Genomic DNA, 20,394 nt, shown 5'->3' with positions numbered 1-20,394 from the left:
ACAGTGTCTTTAAAACATTTGTTGTTGTTCCACTTTTCACTGTCTATACAGCATACTGCTAATTAACGGATGTGTGTTCCACAGTTGACTACTAATCGACTTTTGACATGTCACATCCTTCAGAAATAATGTAACTGGAATGTATTAATTTAACTGTTCTCAACATGTTTGTTTCTTTTTCCATTTAATTATGTAATTCCTACTTCATGCAGTGTATTCACATAGTAAAAGAATGATGTATACTACCAAATCAAATCCCATAGAAGACAATAGTAACATATGTGGCTTAAAATCCTATCTGCAGTGTATCAATCGACATAAACACTCACCCTTAAAGTGAATCAGAAAAAATTGGGGGTCAAGCTGCTCATTTCTTAATTAATTACTGAAAAAACCCACACTATTTTTAAATGACATAATTACTCAACATCTATTTTCTTGCATTATTTTCTAATTAATCCAGATGACTACAATATGTATATTGGATGTATTCCTACAATATGTAATCCAGCATTTTATTTAGCTAGTAACATTGGGTAATATAGCTTTAACAATAAAATAAATTATCAACTTACTCCAAGGCAGATAATCAACAAAGTATAAACTTAAAACGCTCTTCAGGAGAGCAAACTAAGTGATTATTAAAAAAAAAATTGATCTACAGATCTAAATATATGTTTAACAAGCTTATTGTTATGTATAAATAAGAATAGAAGGCACAATAGTGACAACAAATTTAATTATGTCTTTGGTAAAGTTTTTGTTCAAATTTACTTAAATTTTTTGCATAAAACTACAAATTTAGCTAAAATATAACTCAGCACCCTATAAATACACACAACATGTATGTCACAATGACAATAAAAATCAAGTTCTTTACAAATTTTAGTTTTCAAAATTTCATACATGAAAAATTATCTATGTTAATGGAAACTAAAGACATTAACCCACTATTGGCACAGGTCAACTCAATCTGACGGGTGTGAGCGCTATCACGCCCGTGAATCCCCGTCAACTCAATCTGACGGGTGTGAACACTATCACGCCCGTGAACCCCCGTTAACTCAATCTGACGGGTGTGAGCGCTATCACGCCCGTGAACCCCCGTCAACTCAATCTGACGGGTGTGAGCGCTATCACGCCCGTGAACCCCTGTCAACTCAATCTGATGGGCGTGAAATAACGCTCCCCTAAATTGAACAAATCACTCTTGTGTTGTTTGTTTTTTAACTCTGCCATTTTAATTGTTTATTGAATCCAATCCACAACGCCACAAATCTTTCCATTCTGTTCACAATGAACTTCCTAGAATACTTTTTACATATTGAAACACGATTGGTTGGTTATCTTTACACTAAGCCAATCAGCTAGGAGTTCACTTCTTATTAAGATCTTGTCGGTTTTGTTTGTTTAATTTCGTACAATGCACGTAATGATCGCGAAATGTATTTATACTGTCGTCGTTTTGATCACGTACAGGAAAAATAATAGGCGCGTTGTCCAATATATATAATGTTTACAGTATAATGTATAATGTTTATACAGGTTGATATCACAGTAAACGCGTACACAAACAAAAACGTAATTTAGTAAAGCAGGTTTTGTTTTCGTCAATAACATAGTGATGTACTTGTAGACATTTCTGCTTTCTGTTTCACGATACTGCCACGTGATTTAAAGCAAAGGACATTGCCCTTGGTAGAGTCAGATTTCTAGTACATGTGATCGGTTGACGGGACCCTGAAACAAACATATATCGATTTAATTTCAAGTCAGTAATTCGAATTTACCGAGTGTAAAGCACGTATGTTTTAAAATTAAATTTACATTAGGGTGGTTATGTTGGGGTTTTTTTTTTTTTTTTTTTTTTGGTTTTTTTTATGGGTTGCTATGATTCGAGTTAGTAGTATAATAAATGACGTGTTAACTACAGTACACCGATAATTAAAGTTAATCCTGTTATATTTATAAAAATTGTAGTAAGATATATTTGGGTAGAAAACAATAGATGTTTATCATGATTCAGAATTGTAATGCAACATAATATGCATACAATATATAAAAGATCGATAAATGTTGTGTTCATGGTGTTTCTTTTTCTTGTGAAAGACTGCAATGGCCCATTCCTTCATCTTTGAGAACAACTATCATATCAGTTAAATTAAGATATTTATTTTGAAAACACAAAACATTAACTCTTAAGATATTTAATTTAGAAATCATTACTCCTCAAACTTAATCATGTTCATGGGTGCAATTCCTCTCGGTCTCTTGCCTCTAATTCTGATTTTTTGAGAAGTGCGATTTTCCTCTCCTCTGCATTTTGAGGAGTGTCATTTCTACTCCCCTCGTAAGCATTTTGAGGAGTGCGATTTTTAGCACTCCTGGGTTTTTCAAAAACGAAGGTCTGCAGTTGTATATTGCAAGTCAAATACCATGTAAAAAGAAATTATTAAAATCTTTACAGTATGAATTATAGGCCAAAACCAACTTTTCCTCAGTGCTAACTTTGATTAAAACTCCATTCAGAGCCATGTACAGCGATTATTGTCAAGGTCAAGTGATGGCTAATTAATCAACCAGTATAGTTTAATTAAATAAAATGACAAAATCATATTATTTTTTATTATGCACTGAATATGTGCTATAGGGTGTATACTACCAAATCAAATCCCATAGACGACAATTAGTTCAGTCAAATTAAGGTTTGACCCGCAATTAATTGCAACAGTAACACTTTTTACGAGAAATTACTCAGAAAGTGTTTAGAAACAACATATAAAAAATACCGGAAAATATCGTTTGAGGAACATGTTTAATTTTGCGACCAAACTTTGTCCCGAAAGTATATTTAAAATATGACGTTGTGCGGCTTTGTACACATCAAGGGAGATAATAACATTTTGTCCTTGACATTAAATTGTTGACATTTCGATTTATAATTCTGAATAACAGATTCAATTATTCAACTCTGACGTCAACAATTGTGTACTGATAGCAAATATTTAATAAAAAAATATTACGAAAAACGCAATTTTGTTCTGCTGTTAAAAAAAATATTGTAAAGTTGCTCGTTCAGTTTTATAAGTATATTATTATTATTCAGAATTATCATAAATCGAAAGTTTTTAAAATGTAAACAAACCGCAGTGACGACGCAAACGAATTTGAAAGCATGCGCCATGAAACTTTCATTTTCTGATATAAAATAAACACATTTGGACTTAATTTATCACAATAAAGTTTTAAATTCTCAACAAAAGCTTTCAGAACATGTAATATAGTAAAATTATCTTTTATAGCACTAAAAAACAAATTTGTTTGCCAAATATACACAATATATTTTCACACATTTGCAATATTATATTATTGATATATATATATATATATATATATATAAATAAAATCTTTTTATAGCAATTTTATTGAGCAATTTTTCTATTTCACATATCCATGGAGAAAAAATAACATTCGTAATTTTGTCTCTAACGAATAAATTGTAAACAAATACACTATTTGCAGTGGATCCATATGTCAAACAAATTTGTTTTGTGGCTTTGACGCATGTTTTTGTTATTGTTAGTGTTAATTTTGGGGTCATTGACTTATTTTCTTGACTCGTTTCTTTTTCATTTTAATTTGTGGAAATATTTTTATTCTTTGTATAATTCTACTTCACTCGGCTTGTTCCATTTTCATTTTTATTTGGTTCCACAACTTACACTTTTCACCGTTTAATTTAATTTTATTATAATATCAAAGCTTGCCTTCACATTCTTTATAGTTTATTTTGCTTGCTTATACACTGGATATACTACCGGGTATTTATTATTTATTATAGTAAATATCTCCTCTACCCAAAATTTATGTGTGCTTCTGAAAAGAATATTCCGTGTAAAGGATTCTCAACTAAAAGTATTGTCTGTAGATCAAGCAACACTATCTAGTCCTCGTTTACATTCAGCTCCTTTACTGATTTCATTTGTCATTCAACTTCACCATCAATTTGGGTCCAAATGTTTTATCGATATACTCAATAACCTTGAAACTAGTGCTTCTGTCTCCCAAGGAACTGAATACTTGATTGTGTTTGTGTCTAGCAGCTTTGTACAGTGTGTTGCAGACCACAATTCATGTACATGTACACTTGATAGAAAGAACACCTTCAACAGAATTGGAATAATAACAGGTGTTACACCCGGATCCAAAATACGAACACTTGTGTCTCAAAACGAATTAATAACACTTGGAGAAAACTGAAATGTCTTCGTACAAGCCAACGTCAAATAGCATGTCAACTATGAAATTGGATAAACTGAAGCATCTCACAACAGTAGATCATATCTTGTCTTCGGTGAGTTGGCCACTCAGGTTACACATTCCAGGATGGTCGGGATGTACGCAGATGTGCCAGAAAGGTTTATACCCAGGACAATCATCTGTGACTTTCGTACCGACGATCAACATGAATGCTAGCGATCTTTTCTGTATTTACTCAACGATGGTCTTTGTATCTAATCATTCCTGGCCATAGGGATCAATACCAGTTATTAACCTTTGATCAGCCATTGTACTGTGAAGCAAACACTATCATCAAGGAACCTCCAACAAATCCCCTCTGCTCTATTGCCTTGTGATTGGGAGGGTTACACACAGAAATGAGTTTTATTTGCTGCATTGTCTATATAATGAGTGGTTTGGGTCTCCAGCAGATTATATAGAAAGTGTATGCATTTATTTCTGTCAATCATATACGGAGCGGAAAGACAGTAAAAGTACAACTTGTTCTTGATACTGCCATACAAGATTTGCTTGTCTCTCGAACGTTTAAAATTACATTGCTATACTGAATTGGGTAACAAACGCAGTCCTCAAAGTATTGAAGATGAAACCGTAGCTGATTCCACAGTTGACATTTCAAACGTAGATATCGAAATACACACCCAGGTAGAAGGATACCAAAGAAGAACTATTTTTAAGAATGCGTCCGTCAGTTCTATATTACTCACAAGATGCAAGATCTGGAAAAAGACAACCTTGGAGTATACTTTATGTTCAAGATTGGTCATCATGTTCTACGAAGACGTGATCGCTTTTGGGCTGATTTCCAAAGCAGCTAGTGCATGCATGCAGCTGGTTACCTATCATTGAAGACACAGACCTTCTTATCGTCTTGTACTGCTATGCTGCTATTAAATCAAGCTTTACTTTTAGACTAACAATATAAACCAAAGTTTGAGATATCTAGAAAATGAAGATTGTGCTTGGGCAAAAACTGTGTTGCTTCTTGTAATATCCGCAATTACAGTTTGTGATAAACATCAAAGCTTGTTTGTACTGAAAAGGGAGAAGTCCTCAAAAATATTTTTGTCCACCAAAATTACAAGTTTTGTTGCATACTTTCTGAAAGAAGATTTAAGCAAAGACATTGCAGTTAAGTATGATTTACACAGCTGATGTAGAAAACATTTTTAGAAATTATCTGTACAAGTTCAAACCGTGCCTCCAAATCAAATGTTGTAGCCTGTCACAGCAAGCGAGTGTTTTTTTTTTCAATATCGACACTGGATTAGCGTAGATTATCATGATGCTGAATTAGATCCACAGAAATTGAGAAACACACAGTATACACCAAAAACAACTTTGCCACCTAGCGCCTGGAAAGCTGTTTGAGATAATTTGCTGTACGTGTTTTAAGTTGACATGCGACACAACACGATGCACGGATATGGAATGTTCTGTTGGTTGCGGATAATGACGCTGTACGAGTGGTTCCAATTCTCCGATTTCAACAGAGAGTGAAGTCGACTACTGTGAATGGTACATGAAATAGACTTAAAGTCAAGTAACCATGAACAAATTCAAAAATAAAGTGACAGTGACATAACAAATAGACTGAAAGTAGCCGCGAATAAACCTAAAAATACAGTGACGTATCAAATAAACAGAAAGTAGCCGCGAATAAACTAAAAAATACAGTGACGAATCAAATAAACAGAAAGTAACCGTGAATAAACTAAAAAAAGCAATTGCAGTGACAGTGGCGTATCAAATACACTGGAAGTAGTCATGAATAAACTCAAACATACAGACACAGTGAGCACTGACTTATCAAATACACTGAAAGTAGCAATGAATAGAACAAAATTAACGATGATTTTACAAATTTACTAAACAAAGTGGGAAAGTTTCGATGGGGTTTCCCCAAAAATACGATTGCCGTGTAAATAGCCAGCCCTTATTAGCCGAGGCTATGTGCACGGCCGTTGTGTATATAGACACATCTACGTTAAATGACATAGATGGCGGCTTCCAATGCCGTTGTATTTGTGGAATTAATATTTGTATGCAATGTTTAGCATGATGTGTAGTAGTAGACTAGTCCTGAGTGTACAAATCAAGAGATAAGAAGCTATCAGAACGGTCAGAAACTGTCAAAACGGCCTGGCATTATTATATTATAGATTACACAAATGCACAGAGGGACAATGCAATAACAGATACACACAGAAAACAGTTAACAATGATTTTAAAAAGTGTATGTTTAGAATGCTCAAATTTAAAAGTTCACAAATATGTATATAAATCACCTGAATAACACAAAACATACCATCAATAGCTCTAAACTAATTTATTCATGCATATTATTACAATGAAATCACTTTTAGTTCATAATTTTTCCAAAAAATAGTTTTAGAACAAAAAATTTGTGTAATTGCCGAAGGGGAGATAATTATGGTGATATTGTGACATCATAGATTAAATACAAAATTATATTTTACAAAAATGCACAGTCTGTTATCTTTAAGGTGATAAATAATATATGAAAATATACCAATTAATAAGAAAGTTATGGTGGAAAATGTATCTCTACCCTCTAATAAAATACACTCACCAATATTTATCATATGGGTCATATACATACAATTTTATACACTTTCCCCTTCGACTACACCTTGATATTTTTAATATATTGTAGATGAGGTATTTCAGATTTAAAAAACATTAAAATTAATTCTGTTGCAATCACTTGTGGGTCGACCACTTTTTTTATAGCTAATTTGACTGGACTAAATAGTAACATATGTGGCTAAAACTCCTACCTGCAGCATATCATTCGACATAAACACCACAGATATAAGTACTACCACCCATCACCCTTAAAAGTGAATCAGAAAAAATTGGGGGTCAAGCTGCTCATTTCTGATATCACGGGTAGCGTCTATGACTACCCTAGTTCCGCACAAAATTTGAGTACTTTTTTTTTTACAGGTACCCCAACATGTTTCAAGCACACGGTTACTTGACACAGTGGTACTAGAGGAAATAAAATTGCATACATTTTTTGCCCAGATGAAACTTTTTTCTTTCACAACCAACACACTCACATTTGTCACCAATTACAGGACTTGTGGTGTTCACTTCTCTATCAAAAGTTGGGTGCACCTCAAACTTTGACTCAGCTGGAAATTATTTGTTTTAGTACTACCTACAAATGTCAAGCTTAGCCTACCCAGAGGCAATTAGATGCATTCTAGAGTCATACTTTCTTAATTGATAAACAGTAGAAATGACTGGACTGAATGGGTACTAGTATTCCTGAATGTGTGAAGATCAGTTATTTGTTGCACCTTGTCGCTGTTGGTATAAATATCCCTTTTATATAATAGTAAACATTTATTGTGGCCATTTAATACAAGTATTTTAGCGATTTGGGATCCATTTTAGGTAACCGCTGGCCATGTTATACAGGTGACCGCTTATTACAAGTGCATTTACATAAAAAATTGCTTGAGAGGGGAAAAAGTGGCCATTCACTGCAGGTGACAGCTGATTGCAGGTGGTCACTTGAACAAGTTTGACTGTACTCCACATATCTGAAATTGGCTAAAACAAAATATTTTCCAGTGTAAGCCATTCTATTGAATGAATGTCAAATGTTTCGTAAATCTGAATTTTTCAGCAAGGGATCTTTTATATGTCCTAACCCACAGACAGAACAGCACATACCACACCACATCCATGATACCAGTTGTGGGGCAATAGTGAGTTAAGAAAATATGAGTTTAGAATCTAGACAGTCATTGTATAGGCTGTCCTGTCTCTAGGAAAACAGATGAAACATCTGTTGTTGTTGATCAGTGAGAATCAGGACCTCCACTGAGAGCTTGTCCACTTGTCCGAGACAAGTGGTTTTGGGATAAGTAAAATTTAGTGTCCACTATATCATTAATTCAACATTTAGTAGAGTAATGGAAAGAGCGAAAATCTGCTACCACCACATAGGCTACTTCTGATAAAACAGCAAGAGATCTTTTATATGCACTTTCCAATAGGCAGGTCAGTACATACCACAGCTGTTACTGTACCAGTATTTAAGGGGAGGTATTACTCTCGCTCCCCATCACTCACCTGAGACTAGTTCAAGAACAGTAAATTTTAGCTCCCCTTAGAATGTGAATCTATATGGCATCAAGGGGCGAGACATAGCCCAGTGGTAAAGCGCTTGCTTGATGTGTGGTCAGTTTGGGATCAATCCCTGTCAGTAGGTCCACTGGGCTATTTCTCGCTCTATGGGATGGTGCATATAAAAGATCCCTTGCTGTTAATCGAAAAGAGTAGCCCATGAAGTGGCGACAGTGGGTTTCCTCACTGAATATCTGTGTGGTCCTTAACCATATGTCCAATGCCATATAACTGTAAATAAACGTTAAATAAAACATTTCCTTCCTTCCAATATGTTATCAATATGGTAATATCTTAAATGGCTCCATGTAATCTAAGTCAGGTAATCAATTAATCACTAGCCCGATATATTTTCACATTAAGGTTAGAACAAGAAGCACCAGAGTCCATAGAAGATGCAGCTGATGAATCTGATTAGCCACTGCACCTCAGACTTCATGTGCAATCAACTAGTGATATACATGCAGGGCTCACCCTGTACATAACCAAATTAGCCAATTGATAATTTTTTATACAAAGTGGCTACATTTAGTAGTTGGCTAATAAAATATTCCTTAAATTAACCACATTTTAATCATTTTCAAGGAAAAAATACTACATATTATCTGAAAATTGGATAGCACAAAATGTTTTTCAGGGTGAGCCTTAGACATGCCAATCCAGAATGGCAGTTCGATAAGTTGCAAGTATGTCACCGCCTACTAGTACAATGCTGTAGATAACGTTCAAAACTCTCAAAAGGTTTCACTCACCAGAAATTTGATTCTTTTCAGACTGAATGTCTTACAGCTGTTAATGTGATCGGCAAGTCGACCTGGAGTTGATATGACGATGTGAGGCTTTACAGACAGGTCGATTCCCTGTTTCATCATATCTGAAATGTGATACATTAACAAATCTCACGTTACAATCTAATCTTAGCACATTGTAACATCATGTACTAAAGCAAAATACAAACATGCTACAGTTTTAAGGCACCATATTATAACATGATTTACTAAATTAATGTAAAACACAAACATGCTACAGTTTTAAGACACCATATTATAACATGATTTACTAAATTAATGTAAAACACAAACACACCTACAGCTCCTCATTGCTCAACCATGGCAATTCTTTTAAAAATTGCTGTGGGAGAAACATTCTTAACTTTGAGCCCTGTAGTGAATAGTAGACATAATCCATTCATAACAATTGTAAACATAACAACTGAGTGTATAAACTGTGTTAATTACAAATCAATTCATTAGAAATTTTTTATTTTACAAACTAATCTCTGGTATGAACATGTCTATCTGTATTGACATCAAGTATAAGCGATGGGTGTTGGAAAATGTCTACGGCAAATAATTTTAGATTAGTTTGTTATTTGTGTTGTTTGCCAATATGCTTTAAGATTTATTCATACCAGTGGTGGTATTCGTTGATTAAAAGTGACATAACAGTTGACACGCGAATGACATTTGCACGTTCAAGAACAATGGGGTTGCAAGGGGATGACAATTTATCATATACAGCGTAGTCAGTCCGCAGTGACATGCCAGTTTTTTTAAACATATCTGTTCTAAGTCTGTATCCCCAGTGGAAGGTACCAAGCCTAGAATGATAAAAAATATGGAGCTTGTATTTTATAATTAAATACAAACTGTTTGTGCGTGCGTGTACACAAACGGCTGATTTCATATGTCTAGGTTATCAGTGGGTTTTGGAAACATATGGTTTAAACCTAGGTTAAACCCTAGGTCATGTTTACTGTGTATTTCACATGTCTGGATAATTTCGGCAGAAAAATCCTGTTTTACGTCAGTATTGCAAAGCCATGAAATGTGAACATATTTTAGAGATCATTTGAAGCCACTACAGAAACATTGGCAAAGCAGTTACAAAATATTCTCTCTTCATTTCACTGTCTTTCCTTGATGGAAATAATTTGCCAATCAGTTAATGTATGTAAATAGATACGAAATTACAACAGGAATATATACAGGTACACAGTCAAAATAGGAATCGATGCACAAACAAGGGTATTGTATCATTAGCAGTATCCCTACTGTCTACCTTTTAGTTAGCTGTTTTTAAGTTCTATCTCCCTCTTATGGTGACATATCTGATTATTACTGTTAGTAAAATTGTCTTTACTTTAAAGTAAAGTAGGGCTGGTGGATTTTTAATTGTGGCTAGTAAAACATTTTAATTACTGATCCCATGGCTAGTGAATTTTATACAAATTCTAGAAGCCCTGTTTATGTTTCAAGAAGAATCTGTTTTGGACCAAATTTAATGTCTGCAAGAATTGCAGTCAATTTCGACCCCTGGAATACCTACCCAATCCACCGGTGATGACAGTGACTCGAACCCCAATGGGTTTTCCCAGTACGCTAAACTGCTCTGCTATCTGGAATGCCAGTTCTCTGTAAAATAAAAATTACAGTGAGTTTATAATGGAATGAAATGTTTGTTTAATGACACCTCAGCACATTCTGAACTTTAGCCACCACACGTTACTCCTACCAAAAGCAGACAGAGTTCTTTTGTATGCATTTTCCCCATGGACACCAGGGTTACCCCTATCACTTGTCAAATTCACCAACTGCTAATTTTAAAAACAGTTGGTGAAATAATTTCATGTATATGCAATGGAAAATAATTGGATTTCTGCAACTTTTGAACTCCATAGTCAATTTGGTGTTTTCTGCAGATCCTGAACTATCCTGAATATGACAGTCAAATTGCAGCCTTGATTCATATTGGCTTACCAGACATCATGGTACACTGACTGAAGTGAGGAAAAACTGAGTCCATCAAACTCACCCCATTTGTGTGTTGCACTCCATGTCATGACACAATGACTTAACGTTTGACACTAAGACTGTGGTGGACCACAATCAAAATAAACTGTAATAACAACATAATGTAATTTCTTAAATGATCAACAGACTGGATTGTAATGTAATGTACATACTAACATGACAGGACTTCACAAACCTGGTTGGAGTAAGGACAAGTGCAAATATTCCATATGGATCCTCGGCAAGTTTCTGCAAAATGGGCAAGGCAAATGCTGCTGTCTTTCCACTCCCTGTCTTAGCACAGCCAATACAGTCATCACCTGTCAAAAAAAAACCACCGAAACAACACCTAAATAATAAAAGTTATCAAGGGTCATAGTGTGAAAACGACGGAAAACATGTTGAAAATTTATCTTGGCAAAAGTTCCTCCTGTTTCCTCTTAACAAAATTACAAATAATTTTTCTAAAAAAATTATTTTATTTAAAGGTCCACATTTATCAAAAACGTAATTCACTATTATTTGGTATCTATGTATACCTTTTATAATATATATGAAGAATCAATAAAATAAAAAATAAAATTTTTTACACGTTTTTAATATATTCGCAATAAAAAGTTGCGTTTTTCCCCATCGCTTGCCAAAACGCCTGCCGACTCCAAGAGCTAAATCATGTGACCCTGTGACGCGTGACCGGCATAACATGAAAGCGCAATTTGCAGCCTTTCAGACATTTTACTGGGAAGGTGGAACACGAGTATTTTTAAAACACAAAATTTTTATTCTATTGAATTGAATTGTATGGATGGAATATTCTTTTGGAGATAGTTTTTAAATGTAAAATATGGTGAACCATTATTTAGTGTTTGGACATATCAAAGCAGCAGGATTTCCGAACTTTAAACAAACCAACAATGACAGGGTTTGCATAGAAGTGGTTCTTAACAGAATCCGTGCGTAATGGAAAGGACCATCACGATGGGATAGGATCTGCAGTGACAACTTCATCCCTGGGGATTACAACAATTATTTAAAGTGGTCGATAAATGTGACACCTATTTTTTTTTAAACATATCTGTTCCAAGCCAGTATCGCCACCGGCACATGTTCTATGATTGCGCATGATACAGCAAACAAGAAACCATGATGAGCACAAGCTAAACTAGAGCTCAAAAGGGTAAGGGGGGGGGGGGGGGGGAGGAGGCAGGGAGTGTACCAGAGCAGGGATGGCAGTGTAAAATATAGTGATACAGCTCGAGACTGCCACTCTCTCCTTTCAAATTCAATTCAGGACATTTTCACAGATACAACAAATATAACCCACAAAAGTGCCTCTTTGAAAAGTGTTATGGCCATGCGCCGTCCCTGCAGTGGCGTAGGGAGGGGGCCCACGGGAACATGCCCCCACCCCCATCAAACATTTTTTTTTTAAACTATTAAATTTTATAAAATCATACATACACATGTATATACATAATGTGGGTTGTCCACCCCCCCCCCCCCCCCCAATCCCAGTATAAAATCCTGCCTACGCCTGTGGAGGGTACCAAGCCTAGAATGATAAAAAATATGGGACTTGTATTTCACAATTAAATACTAACTTTTTGTGCGTGCATATATACATATATACAAACACACTAGCAACTCAAAACCAAAATTTCAAAGTAACTTAGTTTGCTATTTGACAACAGATTTGAAATGTACTTGCATGGTGAGCACGTCATTTTACTTTTTGAATTTTGGAAATCGGACATGTAGTTATGATTCTAGGAAAATTTCTGTTTGCCGAAATTAGTACTCTTGTGGAGACATTCAAGTATTGTAAAACAATAGGAAAAAGTTATTAATTTTTCTGACAAATCTTAAGCCAGCTTGCAATAATTGCTTACAGTAAATTCACTAATAGTGGATCAAACTGTATGAAATTTCACCTTCATAGAAATTGTGGTGTACTGAATTCAAATCTGTTGTCAAAAATTGCGGCAGCTAATTTGAAGTGAGCTAATCAGCATAATTAATATGCTAATACTCACTAATAGTGGATCAAATTGTATGAAATTCCACCTTCATAGAAATTGTGGTGTACTGCATGAATTCAAATGTGTTGTCAAAAATTGCGACAGCCCATTAGAAGTGAGCTAATTAGCATAATTAATGTTCTAATTAGCATAATTAATATGCTAATTATTGATGCTCACCGATAGTGGATAAAAGTGTAAGAAAGTTCACCTACATAGAAATTGTGATGTACTGAATTCAAATCTGTTGTCAAAAATTGCGGCAGCCAATTAAAAGTGAGCTAATTAAACGAACTACAATTCATATTGCAATATTTGGTTATTTTTGTTGTGGTAAAATGATCAAATTTATTATCGATCCCTGAAAATTACCATGACGTGCCGCCATTGTTGTCAAGTGAAAATACTTGTTAAAAACCACTTACTGAACTCAAAATTTCAAGATATTTTCAACTGAAAAAAAAAATCAAAATAAAAGCCACCATTTTGAATTTGAAAAGAAATCTTTTCTTCTTTTATTATATTTCCGTTTCCTGTGAGAGAGCTGATAGGTGACATTCCTTGTGAAATGATTATCAGGATCAGGTTCAGATGCCATGTTTACTGAAGAAAAAGAAAAAAACAGGAAATAATCATAAACAAATTAATTCACAAAGCAGTGAAAAAAAAAAAACAAATCATAAAAAGTTTGTTTTATTTATTTAGAAAAAAACAAACAAATCATGACACCTAACAAATAATATTCCATAGCTAGCTAAAAGCAATCATATGCACAGAGAAAAAAAATCATATCCAAGATCCAAGAATTAAAAAAAACTAATTTGTCTAGATATTTTTATTACCCCAAAATCATCAAACAAGCATTTTGAGAGTACTGCTAAAGCAATACATGAAAGTCAAACTTATCTGTAACTGTATGTGATAAACCTATACACAAAATTTCAGCTCAATATCTCAAAGCCTTCTGTAAAAAAACATCCCGAAAACAAATGTGGGACAGACGAACATGAAACTTAATACTCTCCGGATGGACCGGTAAGGGACTAATAATAAGTTAATTCATAACTTATAGCAAAAAAAAAAAAAAATTACAAACAAAAATCATTATGAACACTTAAATAATATTCCATAGAGAGCTATTAAAAGCAGTCAAATGCACAGAAAATCCAAGAATGTTTTTTTAATTAGTCTAAATATATATTCCCCATCTCAAAATATTTTTATTAGCCAAAAATCATCAATAAATTCATGAAGAAAAAATAAAAATAATAAATTGACAAACATAAATCATTACACTTAATAATATTCCATAAAGAGCTATTAAAAGCAATCAAATGCACAGAAAAATCAAATAATATTTTTTAATTAGTCTAAATATATATTCCCCATCTTAAAATAATTTTTATTAGCTAAATATCTGTTTATTTGAAGCTTTTCTATGCAAAAGACACAGGGAAAAGTCTAACAGCTGATTGTACCTGCAGCTCCCATTATCGGGCATAAACAATATTAAGAGACTAACCCATCAGAGAATCAACCAATCAACAGGCCATATTGCGGTGACATGACCACGTATCACTGACGTAGGAGTGTTGTAATATTGACTCGCCCTAACCCAGTGGAAGAGACAGCATGCATTAAAAATTACTGAATGTCGGTCCCCACGTACTTTTCAAACTACGAATACGATCGTAATTTTCAAATATATTTTGGTATAATATCTGCCCGGTCCCCTCCATTATTATTTTTAGTTAGGGTTGAGGGTTAGGGTTGGGGTTGGGGTTGGAGTTAAGGTTAGGGGAAGGGGGGACCGGGCGGATATTTTTCCTATATTTTATATTTGATTAAAGGAGGCACAAAGACTTACCTTTTCTGTAGGTGTACCGTGATTCTTTGGCCAACTTTGAAAATTAGCAGACAACCTATTGACGCAAACGGATGTGGATTGCGCTCTGTAAAGCCTTCTCTGACTGGTCCTAAAATTTCATGCTTTTGGCACATCGCGATCACGCGGTTAAAGTTGGCATGGTTCTGACAGAACGTCACAAAATTGACCGTCGGGTATTTGATAACGTTGTCGACGTTATCTAAAGTGGGTGGTTTCGAGTTGCTAGTGTGTGCGTGTCACTCTGTGTGGAGGGGAGAAATAGCAGAAGTATTACTTTTACCTCACAGTCACCTTAAATTAACAGATTAAGGTTTAATTACTTGCCCTAGATTAAAAAAAAAACCCACAAAAAACTTAGGGGCTTAGATCTTTACTTTACAAGTAGCCCGAGTACTCTGACTGTAAGAGAGCTAGACGGGCATTTGGACATAAACACGCTCTCATTACAGTCAGAGACCAACCTATGTCGTTTTTTGGCAATTCCTGACTACCAAACGGTAGGCAACGAGTCCCGCTCTAATACCACAACAATCCTATGTTTGACGTCAAATACCTTTACATCAATCATTTTCGAGTTAAGTGATACAAAAAAATGCACATATTAATCACTAATACACTTACTACAGAAAGAAACCCGACAGCACCCACATTGAGCTACGCTTCGTGACACTCCGTCGCAACAATAGGAGAAGCCATGTGTTTAGGGAAGTGACGTCACGTATCAGCATGCGCGCGCATCTGGTAGGCAGAAGTCTATCATAATGGCCATTAGTAACAAAGCGAACTAGCGTAGCGTGAATAGCAAAGAATGGCCAACACGTGCTTAAATTACCGCTTGTAGCGCGGGAACGCTATTCTACATAGCTACATGTACTCTTTCCACCCATACAATTTGACGATTGACCGAGTTCAAAACTATAGCAAACTTCCTTTTTTTTCTTTTTTCTTTTCACCTGAATAAATATTTTTAGTCCATGTATTTTAAAGCGTCTGGTCCATATTTCAAGTAAAGCATTACAAACGAGCGCGCGCACACACAAATAAAAAATAATAAAATAAAACGAGTAGGCCTATATTTTTTATTTAAAACTGTTTTAAAAGAAATAATTGGCCTACACTTTGTTATAGGAAATTATTTTCTTTTAACAATTTTAAATAAACCCATATATATATATATATATATATATATATATATATGCATATATGTATATATACATATACATATATATGTACATATAGATACACATACACACACACACACACACACACACACACATATAGATATATATATATATATATGAACCATTTGTTACAAATGAACAACCAGTAGACAATATATAGACAGTGTTATATATATATATAACACATCAGACTTGTCTACTGGTTCATTTGTAAGGCTTTTCATCAACAATAAATTTAAGCAAGTATCTTATTAGAAAACTTTACAAAAACTTTAAAACTATTAATTTTATCAAGTCCTTTTTTATTCCTTAAACTTGCTGATATCGGATAATATTAACACATTGTATTAAATGGAGGAACCTAAATTTACATACATGTTCCATGACCACACATACATTGCTCCCTCTAGCTACAGCATCCTTTTTTTAAATATTAGTACAGAACTTAGCCTTTTAAAACCGGATTACATCTCAAAGTTACTTGGTCCCCTCACCTTTGTGGTTCCATCTTCAGACATTTTGTAGCATTATTTTTTTATATATATATACATAAAAATTGCCATTAATATTTTAATCGCCTAATCCCATGCAGGCCAGGACATAGTTTAATATGCAGTCGATCTAGGATTGATTCCTGTTGGTGGTCCTATAGGGCTATTTCTCATTCCAGCCAGTGCTCTACAACTGGTGTAACAAATGCTACACTATTTATTATCCTGTCTGTGGGGCCTGATATGATGCATATTCGATCCTTATTGTTAATCGGAAAGAGTAATCCAATTATGTGACAGCAGCAGGTTTCCTCCTAATATTATCTGTGTGATCCCTAAACATGTCCGACTCTATATATCCGTAATTAAAATGACTTGAGTGCATTGTTAAAATAAAAGATTCCTTCCTTTCAAATTTAAAACAGTGTCAGTTACCTTTGACAAGAGGCACAGTTTCAAAGGCTATCACTTTTCAACCTGATTATAAACCAGTTAAAACACAAATTACTGTAAATGGTAACAATACATGTTTTAATGTAAGACACACATTAACACAATGCAAATATCATTTGATCATTGGTTTATAATGATAATAGAAAAAGAAAATAATAAATATGTGTTGTCTACTGTTTCTCGATATCATTTTATTGATTTTGTAAAGTCTGTTTTTATTAGAAAATCGAGATCCTGGTAAAAAAAGATTAAATCCAAGTGTTATCAATGTCATCATCACATACTGAATAGCCCCAATCATATTGCATATGGTAGTTTGGAAAAAGTCAGTGTGTTATCAATGTATCATCACATACTGAATAGCCCCAATCATATTGCATATGGTAGTTTGGAAAAGTCAGTGTGTTATCAATGTCATCATCACATACTGAATAGCCCCAATAATATTGCATATGGTAGTTTGGAAAGTCAGTGTGTTATCAATGTCATCATCACATACTGAATAGCCCCAATAATATTGCACATGGTAGTTTGGAAGTCAGTGAAAAAAGTTCTGGTATCCCTCTTATGCACAGAAACATGAGATACTGTAGAAAAGAATCGCTGAATCTGATACAGTGTTTCTCCTTAGCATCCCTTAATTCACCCTAAAACTTAAACGCCTTAATTCATCGTGAAAGGCCCATTTTTCATCCAAGAGTTGCGGTTCTCTTTTTGTCCATAAACAGGGATCACTGATACCTAGGAAAAAAAATAAGAACATTGGTACATTTTCTATGATATATAAGTATGAAAGTTTATATTGTGTATATATTGATATTATTTGAAATATTTGAATACACATAAATGTATTTGTGAAGACATATTGACATCTGTCACTGATGACAATAAATACTTATAAATACAATCAGCTGCCCCTTTTCTTTCTTTATTTCCTGCAAAACAAATTCAGATAACTTATATAATAAATGCATGTAACATAAAATTTTGTTTTTAATAAAATATAATGGCTATCACCAACTTGTGGATCAATATCCAGTTTTATTATTAGTATTTATTTATTTTTAATCCCAAACAAATGATTTCATACACCTGATATCCCACCCTGAAAATGTTTATACCTTTTATTTTATTATTAAAAAATCAACTTACACATTACAAATACACCTGTGGATCACTTCTTCAATAAAAAAAGTAAAAAACATTATAATTAACATATAATATAATTAATAAATGGAAATATTTCACAACCATTTTCATATGAAACAATATATATATGCTTGATTGCACACACACCACACACACACACACGTACCACACAGCTCCCTGTTATTTAATTAAAAATATAAATACTCCAGCCACCTACATATTTTATGGCATAATACAATATAAAATATATTCAGATTTTTGTTTTACCCCACTATAATGGATCTGTCAATACAAAACAAAAAGTTACATAAAACGTATCGATTGACTGGGTAGGCCTACTGTTCAAGGGTACTTTGGTTCCATGTCAGTTTGGTGGGGGGCTTTTATTATTATTATTTTTTTATTTTATTATCTTTTCAATTTTCATTTCAATAAATACTGACGTGTATTAGTATTACGAATGAATAACATACAACAAACCTTGTATAAAATGACGATCTCCGTTGTGGGATGGGCAAAGTTTGATTGTTGTCAGCTTTAACTGTTCAACGTTTCGCTTCCACTGTATTTGATGAAACTAATTTCATAATCCTTACTACAGTGACTTGTGCATCTAACAACAACGTATGAAATTACCATGACAAAATACCATTCATCAAAACTAGTCTACACTGATTTAATTGACGGAAAAACATTCGATTGTTCATTACTACTAATGCCAGTATTGTCAACTGGTTTCTTGCCTACCAGCGCTCACGCGGTACCACGTGATCAAAACATGTGACGTCACCGTGGCTTCTCCTATTGCAAAGCTCGGCGATCTATTTCGAGACGTAGACCACGTGATCGCGCACTGGGCGATTCTGCCTTGTGCAGCAGTTACAGGGGCCGTCTCATATCAAGCGAAGTTACAACATGGAAGAGTTGCGTTTTGGATGAATTTGGATTTCATTACGTCATTAAACCAAAACAATTACACATTATTGATTCCATTTTGAATTTGAAGGATACATTTGGGGTGTTATCGACAGGATACTGCAAAAGTATGTGCTACGTACTGCCTCCTCTTATGAGACGACCCCTGTAACTGCTGCACAAGGCGGAATCGCCCAGTCTCGAAATAGATCGCCGAGCTTTGTAATTGTTGCGACGGAGTGTCACGAAGCGTAGCTGAATGTGGGTGCTGTCGGGTTTCTTTCTGTAGTATGTGTATTAGTGATTAATATGTGGATTTTTTTGTATCACTTACCTCGAAAATGATTGATGTAAAGGTATTTGACGTCAAACATAGGATTGTTGTGGTATTAGAGCGGGACTCGTTGCCTACCGTCTGGTAGTCAGGAATTGCCAAAAAAAGACATAGGTTGGTATCTGACTGTAATGAGAGCGTGTTTATGTCCAAATGCCCGTCTAGCTCTCTTACAGTCAGAGTACTCGGGCCACTTTACAAGGTGCATCATTTTAAAAATCATACGCGGTTCCCGAATTAACGGACTGAGGTCAAATAAATGTATAAAAACCTTGAAGAATATGTGGAACACATTGTAGCTGGATCGGTGTAGGTTTACTTAAACCCATAGCAGTACACTGGTCTGCCAGCCAGTCGTTTAGACCAAGATCTTTAAACAAACTCATCGTCAAAGCCACATGTCAGCCATAAACACTTGCGTCTGTTCTACTTCCGGAAAAGCCCAATAATCACAACTTCCGGTATGGATTTTATTCTCCTCCTATGTTTGTTGAGCATCATCAATGCCTATTGTACAACGTAAAAGTTCCTTCATACCGAATAAATTCCCTTTTGCCCATAAAGGTAACATTTTTTAATAAAACTGATACAAACAGTGTATCGGTACACAAAGCCTGCATACTTATGAAAAGTGTAGCACTTCACATTTAATCAATACATACTAGCCAGTGTCAGGTTTGCCTAATCTCGATTGAGATTCAAAATTT

General features: G+C 34.5%; 1 protein-coding gene across 2 annotated transcripts in view; it reads right to left on the bottom strand.

The window, feature by feature from the left end:
* LOC121382807 (probable ATP-dependent RNA helicase DDX49) overlaps positions 1-20,101 on the bottom strand; it is a 61,661-nt gene extending 41,560 nt beyond the window's left edge. For both annotated transcript variants that reach the window (XM_041512437.1, XM_041512430.1), the window contains exons 1-4: positions 19,959-20,101; positions 11,455-11,578; positions 10,795-10,880; positions 9,219-9,340 (exon numbers count right to left, since the gene is read on the bottom strand). In XM_041512437.1, the coding sequence (XP_041368371.1) occupies positions 9,219-9,340; positions 10,795-10,880; positions 11,455-11,578; positions 19,959-20,073 (447 nt within the window). In that variant the 5' untranslated portion in view covers positions 20,074-20,101. The remainder of the gene's footprint in view (positions 1-9,218; positions 9,341-10,794; positions 10,881-11,454; positions 11,579-19,958) is intronic.
* Positions 20,102-20,394: the final 293 nt, after the last annotated feature.

The sequence above is a fragment of the Gigantopelta aegis genome, chromosome 2 (genome assembly GCF_016097555.1).
Source record: "Gigantopelta aegis isolate Gae_Host chromosome 2, Gae_host_genome, whole genome shotgun sequence".
NCBI classification, from domain to species: Eukaryota; Metazoa; Mollusca; class Gastropoda; order Neomphalida; family Peltospiridae; genus Gigantopelta; species Gigantopelta aegis.
This window is presented reverse-complemented; position numbering and strand designations above follow the sequence as displayed.